At 36.3% G+C, this 25,238-nt stretch overlaps 1 protein-coding gene across 1 annotated transcript in view; it reads left to right on the top strand.

Annotated features, from left to right (window-relative positions):
* The window catches only part of Hnrnpll (heterogeneous nuclear ribonucleoprotein L like), a 34,506-nt gene extending 9,939 nt beyond the window's left edge, over nucleotides 1–24,567 (top strand). The window contains exons 3-13 of the mRNA XM_051177869.1: nucleotides 1,010–1,247; nucleotides 2,086–2,171; nucleotides 3,806–3,902; nucleotides 3,990–4,062; nucleotides 8,656–8,727; nucleotides 14,004–14,221; nucleotides 16,866–16,987; nucleotides 18,070–18,271; nucleotides 19,406–19,463; nucleotides 19,559–19,657; nucleotides 23,560–24,567. Coding sequence (XP_051033826.1) covers nucleotides 1,010–1,247; nucleotides 2,086–2,171; nucleotides 3,806–3,902; nucleotides 3,990–4,062; nucleotides 8,656–8,727; nucleotides 14,004–14,221; nucleotides 16,866–16,987; nucleotides 18,070–18,271; nucleotides 19,406–19,463; nucleotides 19,559–19,657; nucleotides 23,560–23,615 — 1,321 coding nt within the window. The 3' untranslated portion in view covers nucleotides 23,616–24,567. The remainder of the gene's footprint in view (nucleotides 1–1,009; nucleotides 1,248–2,085; nucleotides 2,172–3,805; nucleotides 3,903–3,989; nucleotides 4,063–8,655; nucleotides 8,728–14,003; nucleotides 14,222–16,865; nucleotides 16,988–18,069; nucleotides 18,272–19,405; nucleotides 19,464–19,558; nucleotides 19,658–23,559) is intronic.
* The last annotated feature ends 671 nt before the right edge of the window (nucleotides 24,568–25,238 follow it).

Here is a 25,238-nt window from a genome sequence, read left to right on the forward strand (position 1 = left end):
GTTGTGTATCAGGATAGTTGAAAGTTCTTATTCCTGTCAGTTAGGAATATTGCTATTTCTCCTATTTATTGTAAAACATGCACTGTAGTTTTTCTTTTTTCTTTATTTAGACAGGGTCTCATAATGTAGTAGCCCTGGTTGGCCGGGAACTCACTTTGTAGACCAGGCTGGCTCAGATCCACAGAGATCTTCCTGGTTCTGCCTTTGAGGGCTGGGATTGCTCCATTTATTATTCCTTTTGTGTATTAAAATATATTTCCTTTAAAGAAATATATTTTCAAAAGTGAAATATCCTCCTGCTCATAGTTACCCATGTTTTTTTTTTTTTTTTTTTTTGCTGCTTTTTGTGACAGGGTTTCTCTGTAGGTTTGGAGCCTGTCCGAACTGGCTCTTTTTGTTGTTTTTTGTTTTTCCAGTCAAGGTTTCTGTGCAACTTTGGAGACTGTCCTGGACTAGCTCTTGTAGATCGAACTCACAGAGATCCGCCTGCCTCTGCCTCCCAAGTGCTGAGACTAAAGGTGTGTGTCACCTTGCTGATTATTGTATTTAGTGGTTGTCTTTTTTGTGGCCTCTTTAAAATATTTTGGAGTAAGTTACTCAGATGAACTTTGGTCAGTCTGTGGTTGACATAAACATAGAAATAGTTAATTCTTAGTTACTGTTGTGTGGGTATTTCTGCTATTTTCTTTTTGAGATGGGCTGACTTTGAAATTCCGCCTTCACTTCTCAAGTGCTGCCTTCACTTCCCAAGTGCTGAGATTGTAGCTTGCCGACATGCTCAGATAGTTTGTGCCGTTTAACTACAGGTTTTGCTTGCTGATCTTCTGTGAAGTTTTTTTCTGTCTCTTGATGTTTTCAATTACTTCATGAGAGGGTTATAAGTGATTGATAATGGAATTGGGCTTGAGTGGGGCGTGAGATGAATAAGCTTTCAATCATGGGGTGATTAAAGTCTACTTTTACTTGACTGAGAATAAGTAATGTTGTATTTTGATATTTTCCTTTTTAGCTATGTGATGATGATGCCATTTAAACGACAGGCTCTAGTGGAGTTTGAAAATATAGATAGTGCCAAAGAATGTGTGACATTTGCTGCAGATGAGCCTGTGTACATTGCTGGCCAACAGGCTTTCTTCAACTATTCTACAAGTAAAAGAATCACACGGCCAGGAAATACTGATGATCCATCAGGGGGCAACAAAGTTCTCTTGCTCTCTATTCAGAATCCTCTTTATCCAATTACGGTGGTATGTATTTTAGTAGAACAAACTACCTCTCTAACAACTAACCTGTGTGTAGTTTTCTTATCTTCAACTAGTTTTTTTGTTGTTCTGAAACAGTTTCATTATATAACTGGGCTGGCCTGAAACTTAGATCTGTCTGTCTCTGCCTTCCAAGTGCTAAGATTTAAGATGTTCAACAACAAGCTTAGCTTTAATTTATTTTTATTTATGTGTATGGTTGTTTTGCCAGCATGTTTGTTCACATGTATGCAGAGCCCTGGGAGGCTAGAAGAGAGCATCATAGATCCCCTAGAACTGGATTTATAGATGGTTGTTAGCTACTGTGTTGTGAAAACCTAATCTAGGGTCTGATCCATCTCTAGCCTAATGGTTCCCAACTGGTAGGTCATGATCCCCTCCACAGGGATCAGATATCCTGTATATTGGATATTTACATTGCGATTCATATAACAGTTAACAAAGTTATGAACTAGCAACAAGAATGATCGTATGGTTGGGGATATACCATACCATGAGGAACAGTATTAAAGGATCACAGCAGGGCTTGCCTACTCTTTCCCCTTTTAAACAATGTAGTTTATAGGTGGGTATGGTGGAACATGCCTCTGACTCTAGCAAAAGTAGGTAGATCTCCTATTTTGAGGCTGTCCTGGTCTATGGCCAGTTAAAACTATACAGTTAGATCCTCTAAAAAAAAAAAAAAAAAAAAAAAGTTTAGTAATTAAGAGAAATGATATCTGTAAATGTTTACTTTTTAGACAAAACAGAATATAGTTTTAATGTTTTTCTAAATAATGAAGAAATGCTGAAATGCTCTTTTTTTTTTTTGGGTTCTTCATAGGATGTTTTATATACCGTATGCAACCCTGTTGGAAAAGTACAAAGAATTGTTATATTCAAGAGAAATGGGATACAAGCAATGGTTGAATATCCTTTATTTGTAAATGTGTTACTGGTGTATAGAAGTGTTTGTAATTTTTTTTTTTTTTCTGCTTGAGTATTTCTAGGTAAGTGTCACTTTTTTCCTGTTAGGGCAATTTTCTTGATTTACATTTATTTGTTTGTTTTCTTTATTTCGAGATAGAGTATTGTGTAACCCTGGTTTGTAATCAACTCAGAGATCTGTCTACTTTCTGAGGGCTGAGATTAAAAGTGTGTACCACCATACCCTGCTTACTTACATTTAAAAATGAAACTGCAGTGCTTTGGGGAATTTTACTATTGGTAAAAAATAACTCCACACCATAAAGTAGTCCATTAAGGCACTGGGATTGAAACCAGGGCTCTATGTTCTAGGAGGCCAAGTGCTCTAACACTGTATTATTTCCTTGCCCCCCCCCCTTTTTTTTAAAAACATACTAATGCCAGTTTCCCCCTCTCTCCCCTCCTTCTCCCTGCTGTGTCTAGCATGAGCAAGGCATCTCTCCATAGGAAATGGGTTCCAAAAAGCTAGTTCATTCACTAGTGATAGACCCTCCTCCTCCCTGCTGTGTCTAGGCTGAGCCAAGATATCTCTCCATAGGAATAGGTTCCAAAAAGCCAGTTCATGCACTAGTGATAGACCCTGGTCCCACTGCTAGTGGCCTCACAAACTGCTCAAGCCACCCATTGTCACCTACACTCAGGGAGCCTTCGAGCCTATGCAGGTTTTCCTGTTGTCTAGTCCAGAGTCAGTGAGCTTGCACTAGTTTGTGTCAACTGTTTCTGTGGGTTTCCCTATCCTGGTCTTGACCCCTTTGCTTATATTTGCTTGTATTATCACTCCTCTCTCTGACTGGACTTCGGGAGCTCCACCCAGTGGTTAATTGTGGATCTCTGTATCTGCTTCCATTAGATACTGGATGAAGGTTCTTTCTGTTGGTAGTCTTCAATCTGATTACAAGGGAAGCCTTGGCCCTATACTTTGAGAACAAAATAATTTCCAGGTTGTAGATTGCCCTTTGCCAAGGGGATAAAACCTATCCGTGCTCTACTTGATAATACTTGTAACGGGTTGGATTTATGTATTAATTTAGATTATGTTGATGGTGTCAAAGGTTTTCTCTGTTCTCAGTCTTTAAAGTAAATCTGTAGCGCCCGTGCTACCATCTCTTCCACGAATCGGGCGAAGGCCTAGAGATTGAAATAAAGACAAGACAGCGGGTCATTCGTTCAATGGCAATGTCAGAATGCCAAATGCCGTTTATTGAGGGGCAAGAACGGGCTTAAATACCGACTTATAGCACAGTGGACAGGAACTTTTAGGCTTAGCTCCTCTCTACGAGGTGTGTGTTGTCATGAGGTGTGTGTTGTCATGAGGTGTGTGTTGTCACGGGAAGAGTACCAACAAAAGCCTTGGGGCAAAGAGTTCTGGCCAACAGCTTCAGGCTAGCTCAAGGCGCCTCAGGGGTCCATGCAGGGCCCTACATAAATCCTTTAAAATAAAGACTTATTTAGAAATTTTATTTAGGAAAACATTTCCAGAAACACAGAGCTAGTTTTGGTTATCTTTTTAGTTTCTTGGGAATGAAGAAAAGTAAATTTAGGAAGCCTTCAGGCACGTTTCCTTAATAGAGTTTTATGTTTGAGTCAGTCCTTTGTGCCCAGAAAGCTAAAGCAGCACTCAATGGAGCTGATATATATGCTGGATGTTGCACACTAAAAATTGAATATGCAAGGGTAAGTGTTCTTTTCAACACTCTACCAAAGAAATATTTATGATGTGGGTATTTATTTAAACTTACATCTCTTCTTCACTTTAAACAGCCAACTCGTCTAAATGTTATTAGGAATGACAATGACAGTTGGGACTACACTAAACCTTATTTGGGAAGACGAGGTAGGTATTTTACAAATTTTAGAATATACTTGGATCTGCTGAGAAATTTTTACAAGCAGTTAACATTTTTTTTTCAGAGATGAGCTAGTTAATTATAATGAAAATCTTGTTGCTGGATGCTTTTGTTGCAAAAGTCTGTGTAATGCTGGAAATTATCCTTGGACATTAGTGCCCCCTATTGGTATGTGCTGAGCTTATTTATATTTAGTTCAACAAGGAGCCCTCACATACAGGCACGCCCGCAGTTCAAGGACTTGCATTTCTCCAAGCAGCTCTCTCTCTTTGGAGGAGAGGAAACTGATTCAGAATATTCCTTACAAACTGCAAACTTGCACACTGCTTCTCTATGGAAAGGACTTCCCCCCCCAAGCTGGACGAGGCATTAAGAAGGATAGAGGACTCCGGCAGGCTGACTCTACACCTCATCATGCACAACATCGGCATCAGCAAAAAGCCCTCTGAAAACTCAGACTTGCAATTCACCTTGACTGCATACTACATGCACCATCACCCCAAGTTTTTAAAGGACGACATTAACAGTACTTCAGACTTGCATGGGATGAACACCATGATAGACTGTGCCCATTTATTCAAGTTGTATGTATGCTTATCTGATTTCCCTTAAGGTTTCAGTTGTAGAATTTAAGATTTTTCATTTATGAAAACTAGACATTTTGCAATGTTGTAAAGTTCACTGACCATTGATGTAACTGTTTTCAGCTTAGATTTAAATTGTTAATTGGCTTTTAACAAGGGGTCAGTTTATTTATCTACAGGCCTTGGGAATTGATATGCTCAACCAATCCACACAAACATTAAAGATTTAATGTGGATTAGAAAGGTGTGCATTGTCTGGGGATAAACAGATCAGTGGTAGAGCTTGTGCTTTAGCATGTGTAAACCTATGTTTGATCCTCAGCACAAAAAAGTGCACATTTGGTGCGTTTAAGTTTACTTTGGTTTTGGTTTTTGTTTTTTCCTAATTATAAACACTGAATAGAGATTCTAACAAATGTAAAAGATGTTTTTCTGTGTGGTTTGATTTTTGTAAAGTGCCTGTTTATAAGTTGTCATATTTTGTAACAATTTAAAGTTTTTCACTTATGTTAATTTGTGTAACCAGAAAATTTAACATTTCAAATATAGTTGAAAGTAACATGTCATTTGCAAGGTAAAATATATTTAAACTTCATAAATCTGAAAATCAAGAGCATTTCATTTGAAATGCTTTTTCACCAATAGCCTATAAATGCTAAATTTCATTAGCATAGATTCCATTGATAAATTGTTCAACTAACTGTGGTAATTCTGGAATATACAAATTAAAATGTTGAGCTTGTAAAAACAAGGGGGCTTCAGTATTGGCTAGATCTCAACTACAATATTAATGTTTGAACCACATGTTAGAAAATCTCAAGATGAATGTGCCTGTACAAGTCAGCGAGAAAAACTTTGTCATCCAAAGTATCTTGATCTGTGAGTACTCAGTGCATGTACTTTAACTAAAGGAATGAAAGAGTAAAGCACATGTTATCTTTTGCATGTTCAGATACTTGGGGTTTTTCTGGTTTCTTTAGCTCTCAATTTCCAGGAAATCATTTCATCTTATGCATAAAATTGTAAATAGGTTTGTATTGTAAAATGTAGCTTTGTTAGACTCCCCCTTTTGATACTTAAGGAAATTTGCTCTGTCTATCCTTGGTGCAGTTGGGTCTAATACTGGAAAACAAATCTTTAGGAACTCAAACAACAGGACAAATGGTTGATGAGAAATCTCTCATTTCTGTCCACTGACAGTATTGAAAACTTAAATTTGGATTTTATTTACTCACTTGAAATAGTTTGGGTTGCATTTATATTACCATTTTTTTTTTCCCTCTCTGTTTTTTGTTTTCAAGACTGGGTTTCTCAGTGTATCCCTGACTGTCTTAGAACTTGCTCTCTAGACCGGGGTAGCCTTGAACTGCAGGCTTCCACCTTCCTAGTGCTGGTATTAAAGGTGTGTGCCATCATGCCCAGTGAAACATTTACATATTTTATTTTAACATTGTTTTTGCGTATTCTTTTAAAAGGTCTGAACTTTATACAAAGCCAGCGTAGTTTTTTCATGCAATTCTAGTTAGTCTATTTAGAAATGTGTAAGCTAGATATTTTAATAAAGTATAATTAAAGGAAGTAAAATAATTTTTATTTATGATTTTAAGGAAAAATACTCTTGTTTTCCTAATGTTTGTTGACAGGTAACTTTCTGGCTAGACTTCCAGCTTATAAACATAGTTTCTGTAGTGATCTAAGCTTGACTCATGTTTGACAGATCATTAAAATTATTTATCTGCTTTGCCCAAAGACCTTTATGTAGAACCAGGTGTGGTGGTGCATGCTTATAATCCCAGCACTTGGGAAGAAGAGACAGAGTCAGGAGTTTAAAGACAATCTGAGCTATATGAGACCCTGTCTCAAAAACAAAATAAAATAGTAAGAAGAAGACAAAAGGCTCTTCATGTATCTTTACTAAAGAAATCTTCATTAAAATACACTTTTTAAAATTTCATTTTAAAATTACTGATTATGAGCCAGGCTTTAATCCCAGTACTTGGGAGGCAGAGGCAGGGGGAACTTTGTGAGTTTGAGGCCAGCCTGGTCTACATAGAGAGTTCAAGGACTGCCAAGGCTACATAGAGAGACCCTGTCTTGAAAAGCAAAAAAAAAAAAAAAAAAAAAAAAACTGAGTGATTTCATGGAGAACCCTTAGCCTGAACTCTAGGGAACCCATCCATAAACGTTACACAAAATTGACGTGTAGCATTTATCAGATTTTATTTGAATACACAGAGCTCAAGAAACTATAGATTGATAGGCTCAGTGTTTGACTTTCCTATTCCTTTTGTTTTATGTTGTTTTATCATTGCTGGTGAATGCCTCAAATTATAGTAGTGTGTTGAAACAACAGTGAAAAAGACATGACTGAAAGATGCCTTGGAAATAACTTTTTTGGAGATGGGTTTTTCACTACTTGCCTTGCCTCTGTATCCTGAGTGTTGGGAGTAACAGCATGTGCCACCTCACCCATCTTCTATTTTCATTTTATGTAGGAAGGTAATGGGTTTCCATAACTGTATAGCAAATTAGTGGTTAATTGGAATCTTTCTTTGTGACACATTGTTAACTATCAGTAAAACTTAAGCCATGAAGGCATCACGGTTCTGAGAAAAGATAAGGAATTGCCTTTAGTCTTTGGTGGTACTTAAGGAGACAGCACCTGAGGGATCAGCAGACTGGATTAATTTAAGAGACTAGACAAAGATACTGGGAAATGCTAAAAACCAAATAAGAAAAATTAATTTAGCCTGCAAAATCAATGATTGAGGAGGTGAGGTCAGTGTTTAAGTACTTAGTGTAAAGTTTTAAATACATTAGAATGTGGGTGGAGGACCAGTTTCTATTCTGTATAGAAAGTATATAAGTTAAGTGTAAAGAAAAGATAGTGAATACTTTTTTGTTGGTGTTGGTTACGAAGTGGCCAAAAAGGGATGATTAAGAGCATTTCTGTTGTTGTTTGGTTGTTTTTTAATAGTGAACAAAAGTTGAGCTAGATGAACTTCTTTAGTCCCTTTCAGTGGTATAGAAAGAATGATTAGAACAGGTAATTAAAAATAGACTTCTCTAGACTGAAGTAAAAGTTATTATTTCTCATCTTCCATAAACCTTGTTTGTTTAGGTGACTGAGGATGTTTTGGGCACTATAATTGGATCAGCAAACTTCTAAAAGTATTATATGATTTGAAATTTGCTAACTGGCCATAAAAGTCCTATTTATTTTAGAAACTTGGAAGTAATTCTTTTAAAAATGAGCTCTCAAATTGGCATGCCTTTTTTGAAAATATAGCTAGAATAAAAATTTAGAGTATTGTAGTCTCATCCAATAATGTAGCCCCCTTGGTTAGGTTTATCTTGGCATATTTAAACTCTGGAGGTTGCTCATACTTCTGCTTGATGTTATGGTCAATAAAAAACATGACCTATCTATGATACACCATAAGCCAGTGATGTGCAAATTTTCAGCTCTCAAGTCAGTAGGTGTTTGTAAATATGTGTATGTACATATAAAATACTCTGTGTTTACTGATTGTGAAACCATGTAATACAGGTTGTTGTTGGCTTATGCTGAAACTTCTTGAAAGAAGCCCACTTTGAAAATGTGTTGCTGTTGAAGCTAATAGTATGATTCAGGTACTGTTTTTCAAAAGTACTGCACTTACAAGCTTGTTTTAAAGACATGTATTGGTAAAAACTTGTGTACAGTGTCAAACTCTAGCATTGTGTACATTCACTTCCTGCAAAGCATCTAATCTTTTAAATTTGAAAGTGTGATTGTATTTGGCATTTATCAAAACCATAATTTCCAGTGGAATTTGTTAGATAGAATTGTTTTCTTTTGGTGTTTGTATTTAAATTGGATATGGATGGATGTTTAAAGTTAACCAGGAATAATATTTCTTTTATATGGATGTTTTGAATGGGTGTTTCCCATGTGAAAACTCTGTTAAGTACTTGGATCAGATTGTTAAAACCGTGTTTCTACTTTTGTGTCAGATAGAGGAAAGGGTCGCCAGAGACAAGCCATTCTGGGAGATCACCCTTCTTCGTTTAGACATGATGGCTATGGTAAGTTTGTCAAGCAGAAGGAAGGTAGTATAGATCAACCACGAGAGCGTATTTGCATTTCTGATGGAGAATGTCCTATTTCTTGTCAGTGTATTTCCTGAGCTCCTGATTGCCTGATGTAGTTGTATAAAGATTAGTCCACTACAATGTATTATCAAGAAGTTATCCAAAACCTTTTTTTCTTATGATATTAATATATTAAATAATCCTTGGAATAAATTGAGGTTGGGGAATTGGACCCCCCCCTACCCCCGTTCCTGTGGTTTGGTTTTGATTTGTAAGTGGCTCTGGCTTTTAAGAGGACCAGAAAGGGGTATTACTGCTTAGTAAGTTTATTTTCATTCATCAGAGCAAAGAGAAATTTTGAGTAATAAAAGCAAAAAGAATGAGTATTTGTCAAAAATGTTTTATTTTGGCTTTGGTTAAATTTGTATTTAATTCTAACCTAGCAAAGTTACTTAGAAGGAGGATAATTTTCTTTGGGAAAAAGCTAGGCTTTAGATTATTCTTGAAAATAGAAGTTGACAATTGTTACTAAAATAGTGTGTTAACTTGTGTTAAAGTATATTTTTAATTTTTAGGGGGGTAGTTGTTGACTTTATCTAGTCTGTTCTAAGTGTGTACGATTTTACTGTTTGTTATATTTAATAAACATTCTTAGACTTTTAGCTTACTGGTTAGGGTTTTTTCCCCCCCAAGCCAGGCGTTGGTGCCCCATGCGTTTAGCCCCAGCACTTGGGAGGCAGAGGCAGAGGCAGGTGGATCTCTGTGAGTTCAGGGCCAGCCTGGTCTACAGAGCTAGTTCCAGGACAGGCTGTCTTGAAAACCCAAACAAAAAAACCAAAAATATTTTTTAATATGTATGTGTGTTTAGCCAACATGTATATCTATGCACAGTGTATGTGCCTCATTGCCTGAGGAGACCAGAAGAACTGGAGTTAGACAGTTGTGAACCACCACGTGGTTGCTTGGAATTGAACTCAGGTCCTTTAGAAGAGCATCCAATGCTCTTACCCATTGAGCCGCTTTCTAGTGTCTTTGTTTAAACTTGAAATTTTTATTTATGTCTGTGATAAAATTTGCTTAAGGTTTTCTAGTAATCTTATATGGCAGAGGAAGTTGAAACATTTTCCTGTTAAAACAGTGTTGTACAGTTTTTTTTTTTTTTTGTGGCGGGGTGTGTGTGTGTGGGTGTGTCTGTGGTGGTGGTGGTGGTGTTTGTTTTGAAATAGGATCTCACTATGTAGCTCTGGTTATTCTGGAACTTGACTTGTAGACCAGACTGGCCTCAAACTCAGAAAGGTCCACTTGCCTCTGCTTCACAAGTGTTGGAATTGAAGGCATGTGCCTCCACCACTCAGCTGTGATTTTTGTTGTGTTTTATACATTGTTGTTGTTGTTGTTGTTATATTTTCAGGTTGTGTGTGCATGCCAGTGGAGGTCAGAGGACTTAGTTCCCTTTTTCCACCATGTGGCCTCAGACATTGAATTCAGGTCATTAGGCTTGGAGGCAGGTGCCTTTTATCTGCAGAATCATCTTGCTGTCCTGGAATGGTTGTCTTAGTTCATTTATATAATCCTTGATCAGTTTTCTTGGTTTCTGTAACATAAGAGTATATGTAATGTACTTTTGTTCTTGCAATAAAGAAATGCTGAGTAGAAGCCTATTGTGGTATGTATTACAGAAAGTTTATGTTATTTATGGAGTTAAATGTGTCAATGGCAATCACTCGAAGGCTAAAACCTGGTTACCTATTTGCCAAATAAACTAGAAAACTATGAAAGGATAAGTGAGAAACAAGGAACTCAATAGTAGTATTGAGACTCTTTTGGTTAGGTTTTGAGAAAGTCTTTTGTTATCAGATGTATTTTACTGAAAGAATTGGGTAGACAAATAATGTAGCTCATATACAAAGAGAAGTGCAATTTGGAGTGATAGGTGCTAAATAGGGATTATTGAGATATTGAGTTGTAGTTGTCTCTGTTGTATATCTGTTCTCAGCTATGTCATTAAGATGTTGAAATTGGAGATGAATTTGCTCTGCTTCCTAAGAGGTTAGCAGAGTGACTTAAAAGGACAGAGACTGTAAATAAAGAAGTGAAGTGGGAGAACATAGGAACCTGCAAATATGCAGATCACAACTGTATACCTTCAGAGCAGCAGTTAAACAGAACAGCTTTATTTGCATTTTGTGAAATGATTGAAAATAAAGAGGGAATAGAAAAAATTAATTATCAGTCAGATGCATATTTTCAATTAGATAAAATTTATTCATTGCTTTGTCATAGGATAAATTTTATGCTGTAACTGTTTTTTGTTTAAAAGACATGGTCTCACCATGTATTCCATGCTGGCCCAGAATTTAAATCATAAACCAGGCTGGTTTTGAATCCATCATACTTAAACAATAAGCTTTAAGCAGTCACAAGTTGATGGCTAGCATTTTTGGTATAGTTCCTAAATCAAAGATTTTATATTTGGAAAGAAAATAACTTCAAAATGTTAATGATACTCTTTTTTTTTTGTTTGTTTGTTTGTTTGTTTTGTTTTTGTTTTTTCGAGATGGGTTCTCTGTGGCTTTTTGGAAGCTATCCTCTTGTAGAACAGACCGTCTGGCCTCGAACTCACAGAGATCCGCCTGCCTCTGTCTCCTGAGTGCTGGAATTAAAGGCATGTGCCACCATTGCCCGTTTATGTAACATTTTTCCATATAAATTGATTTTTTTAAAAACATGAAGCATTAGTTTTTTTGTTTGTTTTGTTTTTTTACACATCAAGATTTGCATCTGCTGTTTAGGACTTATGGCTATATAGAACAATCTGAATCATAGGTAATTTAATTCTGTTGACTTATGGTCGTAGTTAAAAACATCATAGCATTTATTCTCTCGAACTAGTTTTGGCTGTTTCTTAACCTGTATCTCACCAACATTTGTGAATTATCCAACTCAGTGGAAGCTTGTACCGCTTATCTGCCGAAGGTCTTTTTACTTCTCATGGGGGAAAGGATTCTGTGGCATAAGCCAATGACAGTGGTGGGGAAGCAGTATAATATGAATAATGACTTTGTAATATGGTTCTTGAGTCCTACAAAAATAGAAGGAAATGATACTACAGTTTCTTCTTAAAGTGTGGAAACAGGTTGAGATTTGGTATTTATTGTACACAAGGAGGTCTTCGGTACATTCTAGATTATGCTCTATAGCCACTAACGCAGGAGCACCCTAGATGTTTTATTTATTTGTTGATTTATTACACCTTCTAACATGTATGTGTATGTGCTTGCATGGGTTTAAGTATATCATGTGCAGGTTTCCGAAGAGGTTAGAAGGTATTAGATCCCCTGCAATGAAAGTTATAGGCAGTTGGACAATGCCTTACGTGGGTACTGGGAATTGAACCCAGGCCTCCTGGGTTCCCAAGCTTTCTTGACTGCTGAGGCTTCTCTTTAGTCCCCTGGGTTTATGTTTTGAATTCTAGGTCTCTATCTTAGTTGTTGCTTGGTTCTTTTTGGTTTTTTGAGACAGGGTTTTTCTGTAAAAACAGTCCTGGCTGTCCTGGAACTCAAGTCTGTAGACCAGGCTGGCCTTGAACACACAGGAGATCCATCTGCCTGCCTCTGCCTCCTAAGTGCTGGGATTAAAGGTGTGCGCCACTAATGCCTGGGTTCTTTTTAATGTTTGAGATAGGATTTCTCTGTGTAATCCTGACTGTCCTGGAACTCACTCTGTGGACTAGGCGAACCTCAACTTCAGGGATTGGCCTGCATTTGCCTCCTGGGTGCTGTGATTAAAGGCATACACTGCCACTGCCCAGTTCTGTGCCTACTTTTAGTACATTAGTTTATTCAAAGTTGTTTCATTCTATTACGCACCCAAGAAAAAGCTTGAAATTGAAGTTGTAGATGCAAAAAAGCATAAGTTTTACAACTTGTAAATTTAGCAAGTTGATTCTGGAATGAAGATTGTTGGTTTAAGAGATGCAGTGAGTGGAGAGAGAGATTTTCCATTAGAATTTTAGATATTTTCTGCTGGATTCTTGTGGTTTTTTTTTTTTTTTTTTTTTTTTAAATTTTTTTTGAATTTTTAAGAAGGGGGGGCAAAGATTATAGGCCTGTGAGATGGCTCAGTGGGGAAGGGCACTTGCTGCTAAGCCTGACTGAGTCTGATTTTTGGAACCCACAATGGTAGAGGGAGAGAACATACTCCTGCAAGCTGTCCTTTTAATGTGACACACAACACACTCACACAAATGTAATGTTAATGGAGGATGGTAGAAGACCTATATATAGATGAGATACTAATTAATGAATCCTAGTGGGTTTTTTTGGGGGGGGGGTAGAAGTATATTATAGTACATTACTCAATGAGACGTGGAGACGTTTGTAGAACTGAAAATGGCTTTTCTTTTGTGAGGGAGTTGTTTGAAACAGGTCTCACTTTGTAACTTTGGCCTGGCTACAGACTTAAAGAGATCCACTTGGCTCTTTCTCCCTGGTGCTGGGATTAAAAGCATGCACCATCACACTGACCTGAGAGTATTTTTTCTTAAATATTTTACAAAGATAGTTTCTTACATTTTACTATATCTTATCCCTCTAAAAGACGTTGGCAATTTTGTTTTTAAGCAGGTATAATGTATATACAGTAGAATAAATGGCATCTATATGGTGGGGTTTCTGTTGCTTTGTTCCTTTTCTCTCTTAAGAAGGATTTCATGCTGGGCAATTGTGGCACACACCTTTAATTCCAGTGCTCGTGAAGTAGAGACAGGCCAGCTTGGTCTACAGAGCAAGTTTTAGGATAGCCAGACCTGTTAAAAGAGAAACCCTGTCATGACCCCCTCCCCCCAACACACACACACACACACACACACACACACACACACACACACACACACACACACACATAAAGAAGGATCTCATAAGCTAGGCTGACCTCTGTAATAGGAGATGACCTTTAGTTCTGGATCCTCTTGCCTTATCCAATTACTGGGTATGTGTGTCATCATGTCTAGCTGAATTATAGCATCATACATGCGTGCATACATATATATTCCAGAGTTTTACACTGGCTCCAATTCTCTAACCTAGTCTTAAACCTTTTGAAAATAGAAATTTTGTGTAAATGGATATAGTTGTCTGTTGAGTATGGTAATATAGTATGTATAAATGCTGATTTGATTTATTTATAAGTATATTTACATTTAAATATTCATATACTAAATGAAAATATGTGTGTCTGTTACTTACTTGTTGTTTTGATCATTTTTACAGGATCACATGGTCCATTATTGCCTTTACCAAGTCGTTATAGAATGGGCTCTAGAGATACACCTGAACTTGTTGCATATCCATTACCACAAGCTTCTTCCTCTTACATGCATGGGGGAAGTCCCTCGGGTTCTGTTGTAATGGTTAGTGGATTACATCAGCTCAAAATGAATTGTTCAAGAGTCTTCAACCTATTCTGCTTGTATGGAAATATTGAAAAGGTGAATTTCATCTTGTTAGTTTATTTGGATAGAATATATAGTAGTAATTCAGAAAATGCTACACACTTCGGAAAATGCTACACACTTCTGTCAGAAACATTTAAAACCCATTATGAGTGAACTACAGAAATGTTTTGTTTGTTTGTTCTGCTAACAAGTAATCAGTATAGATTGTTAGTAATAAAAATGCATTTTAAATTACCAGTATAAAGAGCAGGCTCCAAAACAGCAGTTCAGTCACCTACTAAAGGCATGATGCCTGCCAGTATATATGTTATATTAACAGTTGTTTGACTCCTGATTTTTCTGCTTTATGATGTTGTGAACATGATATGTTAAATGACAATCATACTCTGAATTTAAAATTTGTCATACTAGCATTCTGTAACCCTGAGAAGCAGCAACAGGCTGGACTTTCTAGTTATCACATGAACAAAAAAACTATACTATCAGTTAAGTTATGATGTTGGGTAGACTAGATACATTTAAGTGCATTTTCCATTTATGATATTTTTACCTTAACAATGGAAGAAAGCATGTAGTTGGTTTTAGAATTTAACTAGTTAAACTGTAAAATTTCAAAGAGCAATTATATTCATGGAGCTAGATATTTGTGAATATTAATCTCAGAACTTGACTTGCTTGGGGCAGGGAAGGCTTGTTATATACTACTTACTTTCTAAATACCATGATATAAATATACACACACACACACACACACACACATAGTGTATGAGTGTTTGCCTCCATATATGTCTCCGTACCACATGTATGGAATGGTGTGATCTACCATATGAATGCTAGAACTAAGTGCTCTTAATGGCTGAGCCAGCCTCAATCATCTTATGAGAAACAGTGTGGTTTTTTTGTTTTTTTTTTTTTGAACTCAGTATTTGAAGTGGACCATCTTTGACAGACTGTTCCAATACTGTAATAATGTTATTTTCCTCTTAGATTTTAGTATTCTTTCCATAGCAATAAGAAAGTATAAACATGTGAATCACTGGTGTGGGAGAATGGCCTCAAACCTTGGTATTCCTAGTTCTTAGTTCAGTAATTCTAAAACCCTAATAATGTCTCCATTATAGTAAGAGGAAGAAAAGAAGAAATTTGTATTTTGTCTTAGGGTAGGTAAACAACTAAATTCAGGAAGTTTAATCTATATCACTGAGTTGAGAATTGTCTCATGATTTAGTGGTTTTCTTTTTTGAGATGGGGTTTCTCTGTATTGCTTTAGAGCCTTCCTGGAACTAGCTCTGTAGATCAGGTTGGCTTCCAACTCACAGAGATTCACCTGCCTCTGCATCCCGAGTGCTGGGATTAAAGGCATGCACCACCAACACAAGTCTTTCATGATTTAGTTTTTGGTAGGCTTAATTCTGTTTCATGTTACCTTAAAATTATAATACTTTTTAAAAAAAACTTTATTTATTGTGTATTGTGTGTGAGTGTTCACCCTTGTATGTTTATGGACCTCTTGCATGTGTGGTCCCTAAGGAGGCCAGAAGAGGGCTTCTGGAAAGTTGTGTGCCACCATGTGGGTGCTGGGAATTAAACCTGGATCCTACTGCTCCCCCCAAGTTTTTGAATAATGTTAAATGATGGATTGTGATGAATAAAACTGAAACCATTATAACCCCTTAAACTTTTTCAGTGATTTAATTTTTTAAGGATTTAAAAATGTGCAGTAATGTTTTGCCTGTATGTATATATGTGTGGTACATGTGTGCCTGGTGCCTGTGGAGGTCAGAAGTAGGCACTGGGTCCCCAGAATTGTAGTTAGGGATGGTTGTGAGCCACTATGCTCACTGTGCTAGGTGTTAGGAATCATACCTGGGATTTTTTTTTTTTTTCTAAGAGTGATAAGTGCTCTTAACCACTGAGGTGTCTCTCTTTTCCAATTTATTTATTTTGGGGGGGCTTAGACCCACATTTATTTATACTTATATAGATATGCCTACTATAATTATTAATAACTACTAGAGTTTTAGGATATTGCTTACTGGGTTAAATCAAAGGATCCAGCAAAACAGCTGATTTCAGGTAAACCTTGAAGTTTGTGATATTACCAATATGTATAGGTACAGTATAGAGAGTGCTAGGGTAGGGTACCCTTTTAAAACTGGAAGCGGTGGCGATAAATGCAGATATTCTATGTGTTCCTTTGAGGTTAATAGATAAGAAGGAAAGTGTGTTCAAGCTATTGTGCTACTGTATGGTTTAATTCTAAGTGCCCAACATTGCGTTTCCTGCTACCATGCTATCTCTAGGCTATCTTGTATTATTCATTACCTTGACATTTCTGAATTGTTTACTACCATATAAAGATGAAGATGGTTTTGTTTACTGTTCAATCTATAGTACCTAGCACAGTGCTTATCAAAACATACTTGATACTCAGATTCTTTTTGAATGAGTCTAGGCTGCGTACCTAGGGATGTAGTCATTATTTTCATTTTATAGTGATAGTCTGGTTTAGAGGAATATGGTAGATTACCTAGATTACACAAATAACAGTGTTGGGGAGTACACTTAGTCTTCTTTAACTTCACTCAACTTTGGTAAGAGTTCAGGCTACCCTATAAATGACACAATAAAGCTAAGATTCTAAGAAATGATCTTGGGGGGATTTTTGTATTTGCAGGTAAAATTTATGAAGACCATTCCTGGCACAGCACTTGTAGAAATGGGTGATGAATATGCTGTAGAAAGAGCTGTCACACATCTTAATAATGTCAAACTCTTTGGGAAAAGACTTAATGTTTGGTAATTACTTAAGTTATAAATATTAACAATGTTTTGAAATAATCTGAAGGTAACAACAATAGTGTTATTATTGTTGACAAGTTTCAGGGTTTATATGATATATTTATAAAGAGTCCAAAAGAGGGCACATGTCCCCTAGAGCTGGAAATAGGTGGTCGTTGGCCACCTAACCTTGGTGCTAGGAAGGGGTCAATCTGCAATAGCAGTAAGAAGTGTAAACCATTGAGTCATCTCTTAATCCATATCTCTTAGTTTTATTATCATAAAACAATGTTCAAACAGATAAGTTCTTAATTTTTTCTATGTGAGATTTGATTTGACTCAGTTTCTTTCTAATATCTAAGATATAAGAATTATAACTCAAAGTGAATATAAGTTGGTATATTCTGTACCTATTTTTTTCAACCAACTGCATTTGAAGAATATTTGTGAGAAAAAATTACATTTAGCATTCACACTGCGTTAGATTTTAGAATTATTCTAGAAGTGATTTATATCGTACAGAAGGTAATAATCAAGCATAGTGGCAAACACTTATAACCCCAGCACTTGGGAAGTGTGGGCAGGAAGATCAGAAAGTAAAGGTCATCCTCAGTTGCATGGTAAGTTCCAGGCCAGCCTGTAGTTTTTGAGACCCAGCACTTGAGGGGCAAAGGCAGTCGGACCTCTTGTGAGTTTGAGGCCAGCCTGATCTAAGAGTTCCAGGACAGCTAGGTGTTACATAGAGAAATCCAAGAATAAATAATACAGAAGGTTGTGCATGGGTTATATGTAAATACTATAGTATTTGATAGAGTATCTTATTTTGTTCTTTTCCTTGAGGGGATGGGGATGGAGTTCTCAACCGAGTATCCCCTTGCATACCAATGGATACTTCTGTGTTTCTCTATATTGCTTTGGAACCCGTCCTGGCCTCCAACTCACAGAGATCTGCCTGCCTCTGCCTCCAGAGTGCTGGGACTAAAGGAGGGCACCACCAATGCCTGGCTTGTATACACCTTCTTTTGTTGATGCATAAAAGTGACTACCTGCTGCTTCTTACCTAACAAGATCTATTTTACTTTTCCTTTTCTAATTTTCAGTGTATCTAAACAACATTCAGTTGTTCCAAGTCAAATATTTGAGCTGGAGGATGGTACAAGTAGCTACAAAGATTTTGCAATGAGTAAAAATAATCGCTTTACAAGTGCTGGCCAAGCATCTAAGAATATAATACAACCACCCTCATGTGTGTTGCATTATTATAATGTTCCCCTGTGTGTCACAGAAGAGACCTTCACAAAGGTAGGCACTGAAGAAAAGTGTATAGAATATCTTTATGTTTTAAGTTTATGTGATAATTCATAGTTCATTTCATTTTAAAAGTTTTCTAAAATCCTGCTTTTTTATTATCAGGCTAGAGTTCAGGAATGGTGCGTGTTTTCCTTTGTTGATTTCCACTTTGTTTATATTAATGAAATTTTTTTTAAATTAAATTTGCTTTATAAACTCATGAACAGTTTATGAATTTGTCATCTTTGGGGAAGATAACATTCTTTGTATCCAACTTTAGTAAAAACATTGCCAAAGCAAGCATTTCACACATGCACACTCACACCCTCTGTTTTAAATACACGGTCTCTTACTGAATCTACCTAGAGCTTGCCAGTTGGCTAGACTGGTTAACCGGAAGCTTCTGAAATCTTTTTGACTGCAGTGTGGTCCTACCACTTGGAATGCTGAGAGGCAGGAGGATTGCCATGACTGGCTCGAATGAATGAATGAATGAATGAATGCATGCATGCATGCATGCATGCATCCTGGGTTAAGCAGCAGGAGCCTGGCTCAAATGAATGAACAAATAAATAAATGGATGGGTGAATAAATAAATAAAAAGCAACCAAAAAGTTACTTTAAATCTCACCTATAATAAAATTTTGTCAGTTTTCTCTGCGCCTATAACTTATGTGACTATAGGAGCATTTCAGAAACAATGTACTTCCTTTCTTCAGTATTTAGTTAACCCTTCATAAAGTCTGAGAAAATATAGTTTAATTTTAAAAAGTCTGTTTTGTATATAAAATTATTCCCATAGTTTACAATTTCACTGGTTTAGGGTTTTTAAAGATTTAATTACTATGTATACAGTGTTCTGCCTGCTTGTATGCCTGCAGGCCATAAAAGGGCACCAGATCTCATTATAGATGGTTGTGTGCCACCATTTGGTTGCTGGAAATTGAATTCAGGACCTTTGGAAGAGCAAGCAGTGCTCTTAATCACTGAACCACCTCTCTAGTCCTTCACTGTTTTTTTCTCTTAGAACTTAATATTAACCCAAACATACATAGTATGGACTTAAATGCTACTATTAAAGCAAGATTTTTCAAATAAAATTTTATTTAGCTATATTTCTGATGAAGATTTACCTTTCCTTGGCAGTTGTGTAATGACCATGAAGTTCTTCCATTTATCAAATATAAGGTGTTTGATGCGAAAGGTAAGTGAACATTTTTTTTGAAAAGTCTTCAAGCTTTGCAGGAAGATTGCTGCTGACAATAAGTAACAACTGGATTTGTCTTTGTTTTGATTTAGCTTCTGCCAAAACACTTTCTGGGCTGTTGGAGTGGAAATGCAAAACGGATGCAGTGGAAGCTCTTACTGCACTCAATCACTACCAGATACGAGTCCCAAGTAAGTGATTCAGTAGACGTTGCCTTCAGAAATACTGGCCATGTATGTGTGAGACAGTTGGGTTTTAATGCTGATTATAAGAGTTAGGAGAATGAAAGAGGTGCTCAGGAAGAACATGGGATCTTGGTGGGGTTTGAGGCTATTTATCTCCATAGGGTTGTTCAGGAACCTAAATAGAGCCACATGGTTCTGAAATTCTCCTTAAAGAAAATAAACCTTTAGAAAAATTTTTTCAGGGATTGGAGAGATGGCTCAGAGCTTAAAGAGCACTGGCTGGTCTTCCAGAGGTCCTGAGTTCAATTCCTTGCAATCACATGGTGGTTTACAACCATCTGTAATGAGATCTGGTGCCTTCTTCTGGTGTGCTGACAGAACACTGTATACATAATAAATAAATAAATCTTTAAAAAAAAGATCCAGAACTCATGAGTTGTGTTGGGGCTTAATAAGGACATTTTTATGTAGACTTGAGCATGACTAAAAAGGAAGAGAAATGCTCAGAGGAAGTAAGATAACAAGTCTTTTGACAGTTTTGAATCATATTGACAATGATTTTGATCACAGTCAGGATCTTTGTTGGTTTGAATGCTCGGAATTGACAAAAGTTTTACCTTTTATGTCAAGTTGTATGTTTTTTAAATTTTTATAAGAAGAAAAACGGGCATAGACTCTCACAATACAGTCCCACAATACAGTGTATATCTATTGCTATATGCAAATTACCATACAGCGAAACAGATTAAAATAGGCTGGGCTTTGGTGGTGCATGCCTTTAATCCTAGCACTCAGGAGACAGGCAAACAGATCTGAGTTTGATGCCAACCTGGTCTGTAGAGGAAGTACTGGGTCAGCTAGGTCTATATAGAAAAACCCTGTCTCAAAAAACAAAGACATTGGTTAACTTTCTCAGGGCCAGTAATTTGGTTACAGTTCAGCTGAATTGTTGTCTCATAAAGGTGTAATCAAAATGTGTGGTTCTATAATTATCTCAATGTTTTACTGCCTGATAAATCCACTTCCAAGTTTACTCATTTATAAGTTATTTATTTATTTATTTATTTATTTATATTATATTTATATATTTATATATACTTATATATATAAATAAATATATATTTATTATATATTATTTATATCTTTATAGCGTAGCTAGGCTCTCTTCAGAATGAGTGATTCAATGTTAACATCACTGTTTTTAATAAATTAATATTGGTAGTGGTCTGCATTGCTTATTCTGTTCTGTCATATGTATACCATGGTGTAATTGAGTAGTCTTCCTTCATCTCTGGAGTGATGGAATTAAAAATATGTGCCACACCTGGTACTTAAAAACACTATTCTTCAGCATACCTTAATCCCAGCACTGAGAAGTTTGAAGCCAGTATCCTTACTAATGGACTCCCTGATTATTTCTGTTTACCCATGCTAACTAGCTTTTTTGTTGTTGTTGTTATTTTTGAGACAGGACTTCTGTGTAGCCCTTGCTGTCCTGGAACTTGCTTTGTGGAGGAGGCTGACCTTGAAGTCAGAGATCTGGCTGCCTCCGCTTCCTGAGTGCTGGGATTAAAGCATATGCCACCACCTGGCTGATAGCTGGCTTTTTTTTTTTTTTTTTTTTTTTTGTTTGTTTGTTTGTTTTTTGCTTTTCAACATATTTTTATTGATTATTTGGGAATTTAGAATCATGCACCCAGATCACACTCACTTCCCAAGGTCTACTCTCCTCCCCCACCACCACCCGCTACACAACACACAAAAGGAAGAAACTAAACAAATACTCAATTTCAATTTCTGTTGTCTGTATACTCTCTGGAGCATGGTCAAGTTCCCAGTAGCCAGCCCTTTAAGAATCCTTCCCCACCTGTAATCCTGCCAGAAGCCCATAATTATGGAGACTTATGCTTTATAACTAGCTTTTGTTTTTGTTGTTTTACACACACACACACACACACACACACACACACACACAGGATTTAAGGTGTGCACCACCACCACCCGTCCAATAGGTATCATTTTTAATGTGTATTTAAAGGTCAGTTTCCTTAGTTCAGGAAGTTAAGGTATATATTTTGACAAAATGATTGTCCTTTAGGAGGTTATGGTTATATAACCACCTGTGATATATTATAATGCACATTGTCCAGGATTAGAATTTTGAGTCAGACCTTCAGTTTTTGCCAGTATTGATAGCTGAAAATGGTATTCCGTGGTTTTAATTTGTCTCCAGAAAGGTAAATGGCCTTGTTTTTTAATTTTTCGTTGTTGTTTTTTCATATGCTATGAAGAACAATTAACTTCTAAGTCTTGAAACTTTATGGTGTATGATTTACTTGGATCCTGGACCTCAAGGGTATAAAATTTCATCTTTTAAAAGTTAGGCTGTGCTGTGGTGGTGTACACCTTTAATCACAGCGCTCAGGAGGCAGAGGCAGGTAGATCTCTTGAGTTCCCAAGAAAAACAAAATAAAAGAAACAAAATACTAGTTAGGTATAGTGTTACACTGGAATTTTAGCATTCAGTAGGATTAAGAATTTGAGGCCAGCCTAGGCTATATGAGAACCTATTTCCAAAAATAAATAATAAAAAATGTATGGGAAAAATAAATATTATTTAATGGTAATAGAAAAGAAAGGAAACAAGGCAGTATCATTTAGGGGTGGTAGTACTTGCTTGTAGTTCTTGTAGACACTGAGGTGAGGATGTTATTTGACCTGGCGAGCTCCAGGGATGACCTGAGTAGCATAAACTGCTTGACTTTATTCTAATACAGAGGATGGGCTAAAAATTTTAAAAATCACTTGAAGGTTTTGTGTGTGGAAACATGCTTTTAAATGTCATAACATCTAAAAAATGTTTGTGAAGGGCCAGCAGGAAATAATACTGCCACATGTTGAAAATCATAGAAGCTTAATGGTTAAGCGTGTAGGAATTCATTAATCTGTATTTTGTGTTTGAAAATTACCTAAATCGTTTGAGAGAAATACATCTTTGAAATAAATTATACAGAAGCAAATGTAAATCGATTTGATGTAATTGAACGTTTTAAACTTTTTAAGTTAGTATTAAGATACTGTACCATTGGCAATATGCTCTATGAATGTGAACTCTTCCTGTGACAACAGATTAACCCTGATACTATTGATCTGCAAATGATGAATTAATTCACTTGAAAAATTGAGTATGTTCTTAAGCTTAGAACAATAGGAATATGGTAACAGACTGTTTTATGGAGCTTACTGTCTATTAGGTCAGGGGAACTGGAGAGATGGCTTAGTGATGAGGAGCACTGGCACCCATATAATGGCTCCCTATGACTCCAGTACAGGGAACCAGGCACCATCTTCTGGCCTCTTAAGGGCACCAGAGATTCACATGGTATGTCTACAGATAAAGCATTCATACACATAAACAAATATTTTAAAATTTCCTTCTTTGTATTCCTATTGTGATTTAATAAGTCTCAGAATTAACAAGTAGATGTTTATTCAGGGAGAAATAACTTACAATATAGACAGATGAACACCAGCAGGTTCCTGGTCCCAAGGATGCCTCCAGATGGTCTCCTGTCCTTGTGCTGCAAGCAAGAGAGCGCTCCAGGGCTCCTCAAACCTAATTCCCCCAGGTCACTTCCGCCCGTCTCCACCCCCAATGGTCGTGGTCAGTGCCAAAGGATGCCAACAAAGTTAATATCTCACTACAATTCTCCTTTTAGTCTAAAGAAAAGATTTAGGTTAGGTACACAGGGAAAAACAAGTGTGCTCTAAGAAAAGGAAAATCAAGAACATACAAACTTAAGACCTGTTTCCAATACTATAAAATGATAGAATAATTTACTAATTCAAGCTGATTTAAAAATTTTGATGGAATATTAATTTCACTTTTTTAACTTTTACATTTACAGATGGTTCCAACCCCTATACATTGAAGCTTTGCTTTTCTACATCATCCCATTTATAAGAGAAGAGCATGTTAGAATTTGTTCATCTTTATTACAATTTTAAAGCTAAACGTCATTAAAAATAATCTGAAATGGTTGATCTAATGCTGCCTTGCTTACTATAAGATCCTCTTCTGTAATAAACATATTTTGCCTCAAGTAAATTTGTTGTTAACTTAAATATTGTTTTCACCTTTAGAATATCACAATGTAGACTGCCCACGGCTTTGTTGTAGATTTATACAAACGTATGATTTCTAACATTGCAGTTTTTTTTTCCCCATGGTAAGGTATAATTGCATTCTTAGTGCTAATTATCTGCAAATGTTTTTCCATTGTTTGAAATTAATGCAGGTGAAAGTATTGCATTTTAATACAGAATTCCTACAATAGATGATTGAATGTTATAGTTACTCATTGAACATAATTTGTATTTATTATTTTAGTCAAATTTGAGAATGACATTGCATTTGTTGGCTTTCAAGAACTACAGATTTAGCTGATTTCAATTTCTAACAGGCTTAATAGACATGTATGGTATGCACTCAAACTCAAATTGGTGTGTTTATCTTTTAAACAGTCATCATCCATTTGTGTTGACATGCTTTTGTTCCTAGTTCCAGTTTGAAGGTTTTATAAAGTTACAGTAATAATGTGTTTATCTTCATCATTTTGCATGTGACCTAATCTTAAAAGTACATGTAATATTTGACATTGATATTTTAATACTATAGAAGTTGAAATGAATGATTCCTCTTCTATATAATAATCTGGGTTCCATAGATGGGTTTCAGAGAACTTGTCAGCCTTCCCAAAATTGTGAAGAATTTGGGATATTTGCATTTTTATTTCTTAATCTTTGATCCATCATAATATATGTATTTTTCTATATGGTGTAAGATTTAAGAATTTTATTTTTGATCAAAACAGCTATTTGTCTCAACACCATTTATTAAACATTCTCCCTCTGGATTTGTTTCTTTTTCTTTTTAAGTAATCTTATATTAAGGCTGTTATGAAGTTTATAACTTTTTAATAATTAGAAAATGGATATAGCCTTCTTGTTTTCATCTTAACAGAAAGTCTAACAGTTTTGTAACCTTTAGATTATTAAATAAAAATTTCAAGGTACACTTCAGTCTTATAAATGACAGACTTTTGAGTCAGGGTCTCTTCTATGCGGCTCTGGCTGTTCTGAAACTTGTCCTAGAACTTGCTGTGTAGACCAGGCTGTCATCAAACCCACAAAGATCTGCCTGCTTCTGCCTCCTGAGTGCTGGGATTAATGGCATGCGCCACCACACACACCTGCATCTTTATTTCTAATTTAACAACAAAAGAGTTCTTTTAGAATTGAATCAAAGGTTTAAAGCTGAAAACCTGTTTAAGATTTATAGTGTGTGTGTTTGGTGTGGGGGCAGAGTGTATGATGTGACCATGTGTGCACAGTACCAACAGGTCAGATGAAGTCATTAGATATCCTGAAACTGGAGTTATAGGCAGCCATGGGCCACCCAGTTTGGGAGCTAGGAAGTCTAGGGTACTGGGTTATGTATTTTCTTCATTCATTGTCACTTTAATACCTAGCTATACCCAATATCACTATAAACACTTTTTTTGAGACAGGTTTTCTCTGAGTAACA

The sequence above is a fragment of the Phodopus roborovskii genome, unplaced genomic scaffold (assembly GCF_943737965.1).
Source record: "Phodopus roborovskii unplaced genomic scaffold, PHOROB, whole genome shotgun sequence".
Taxonomy (NCBI): domain Eukaryota; kingdom Metazoa; phylum Chordata; class Mammalia; order Rodentia; family Cricetidae; genus Phodopus; species Phodopus roborovskii.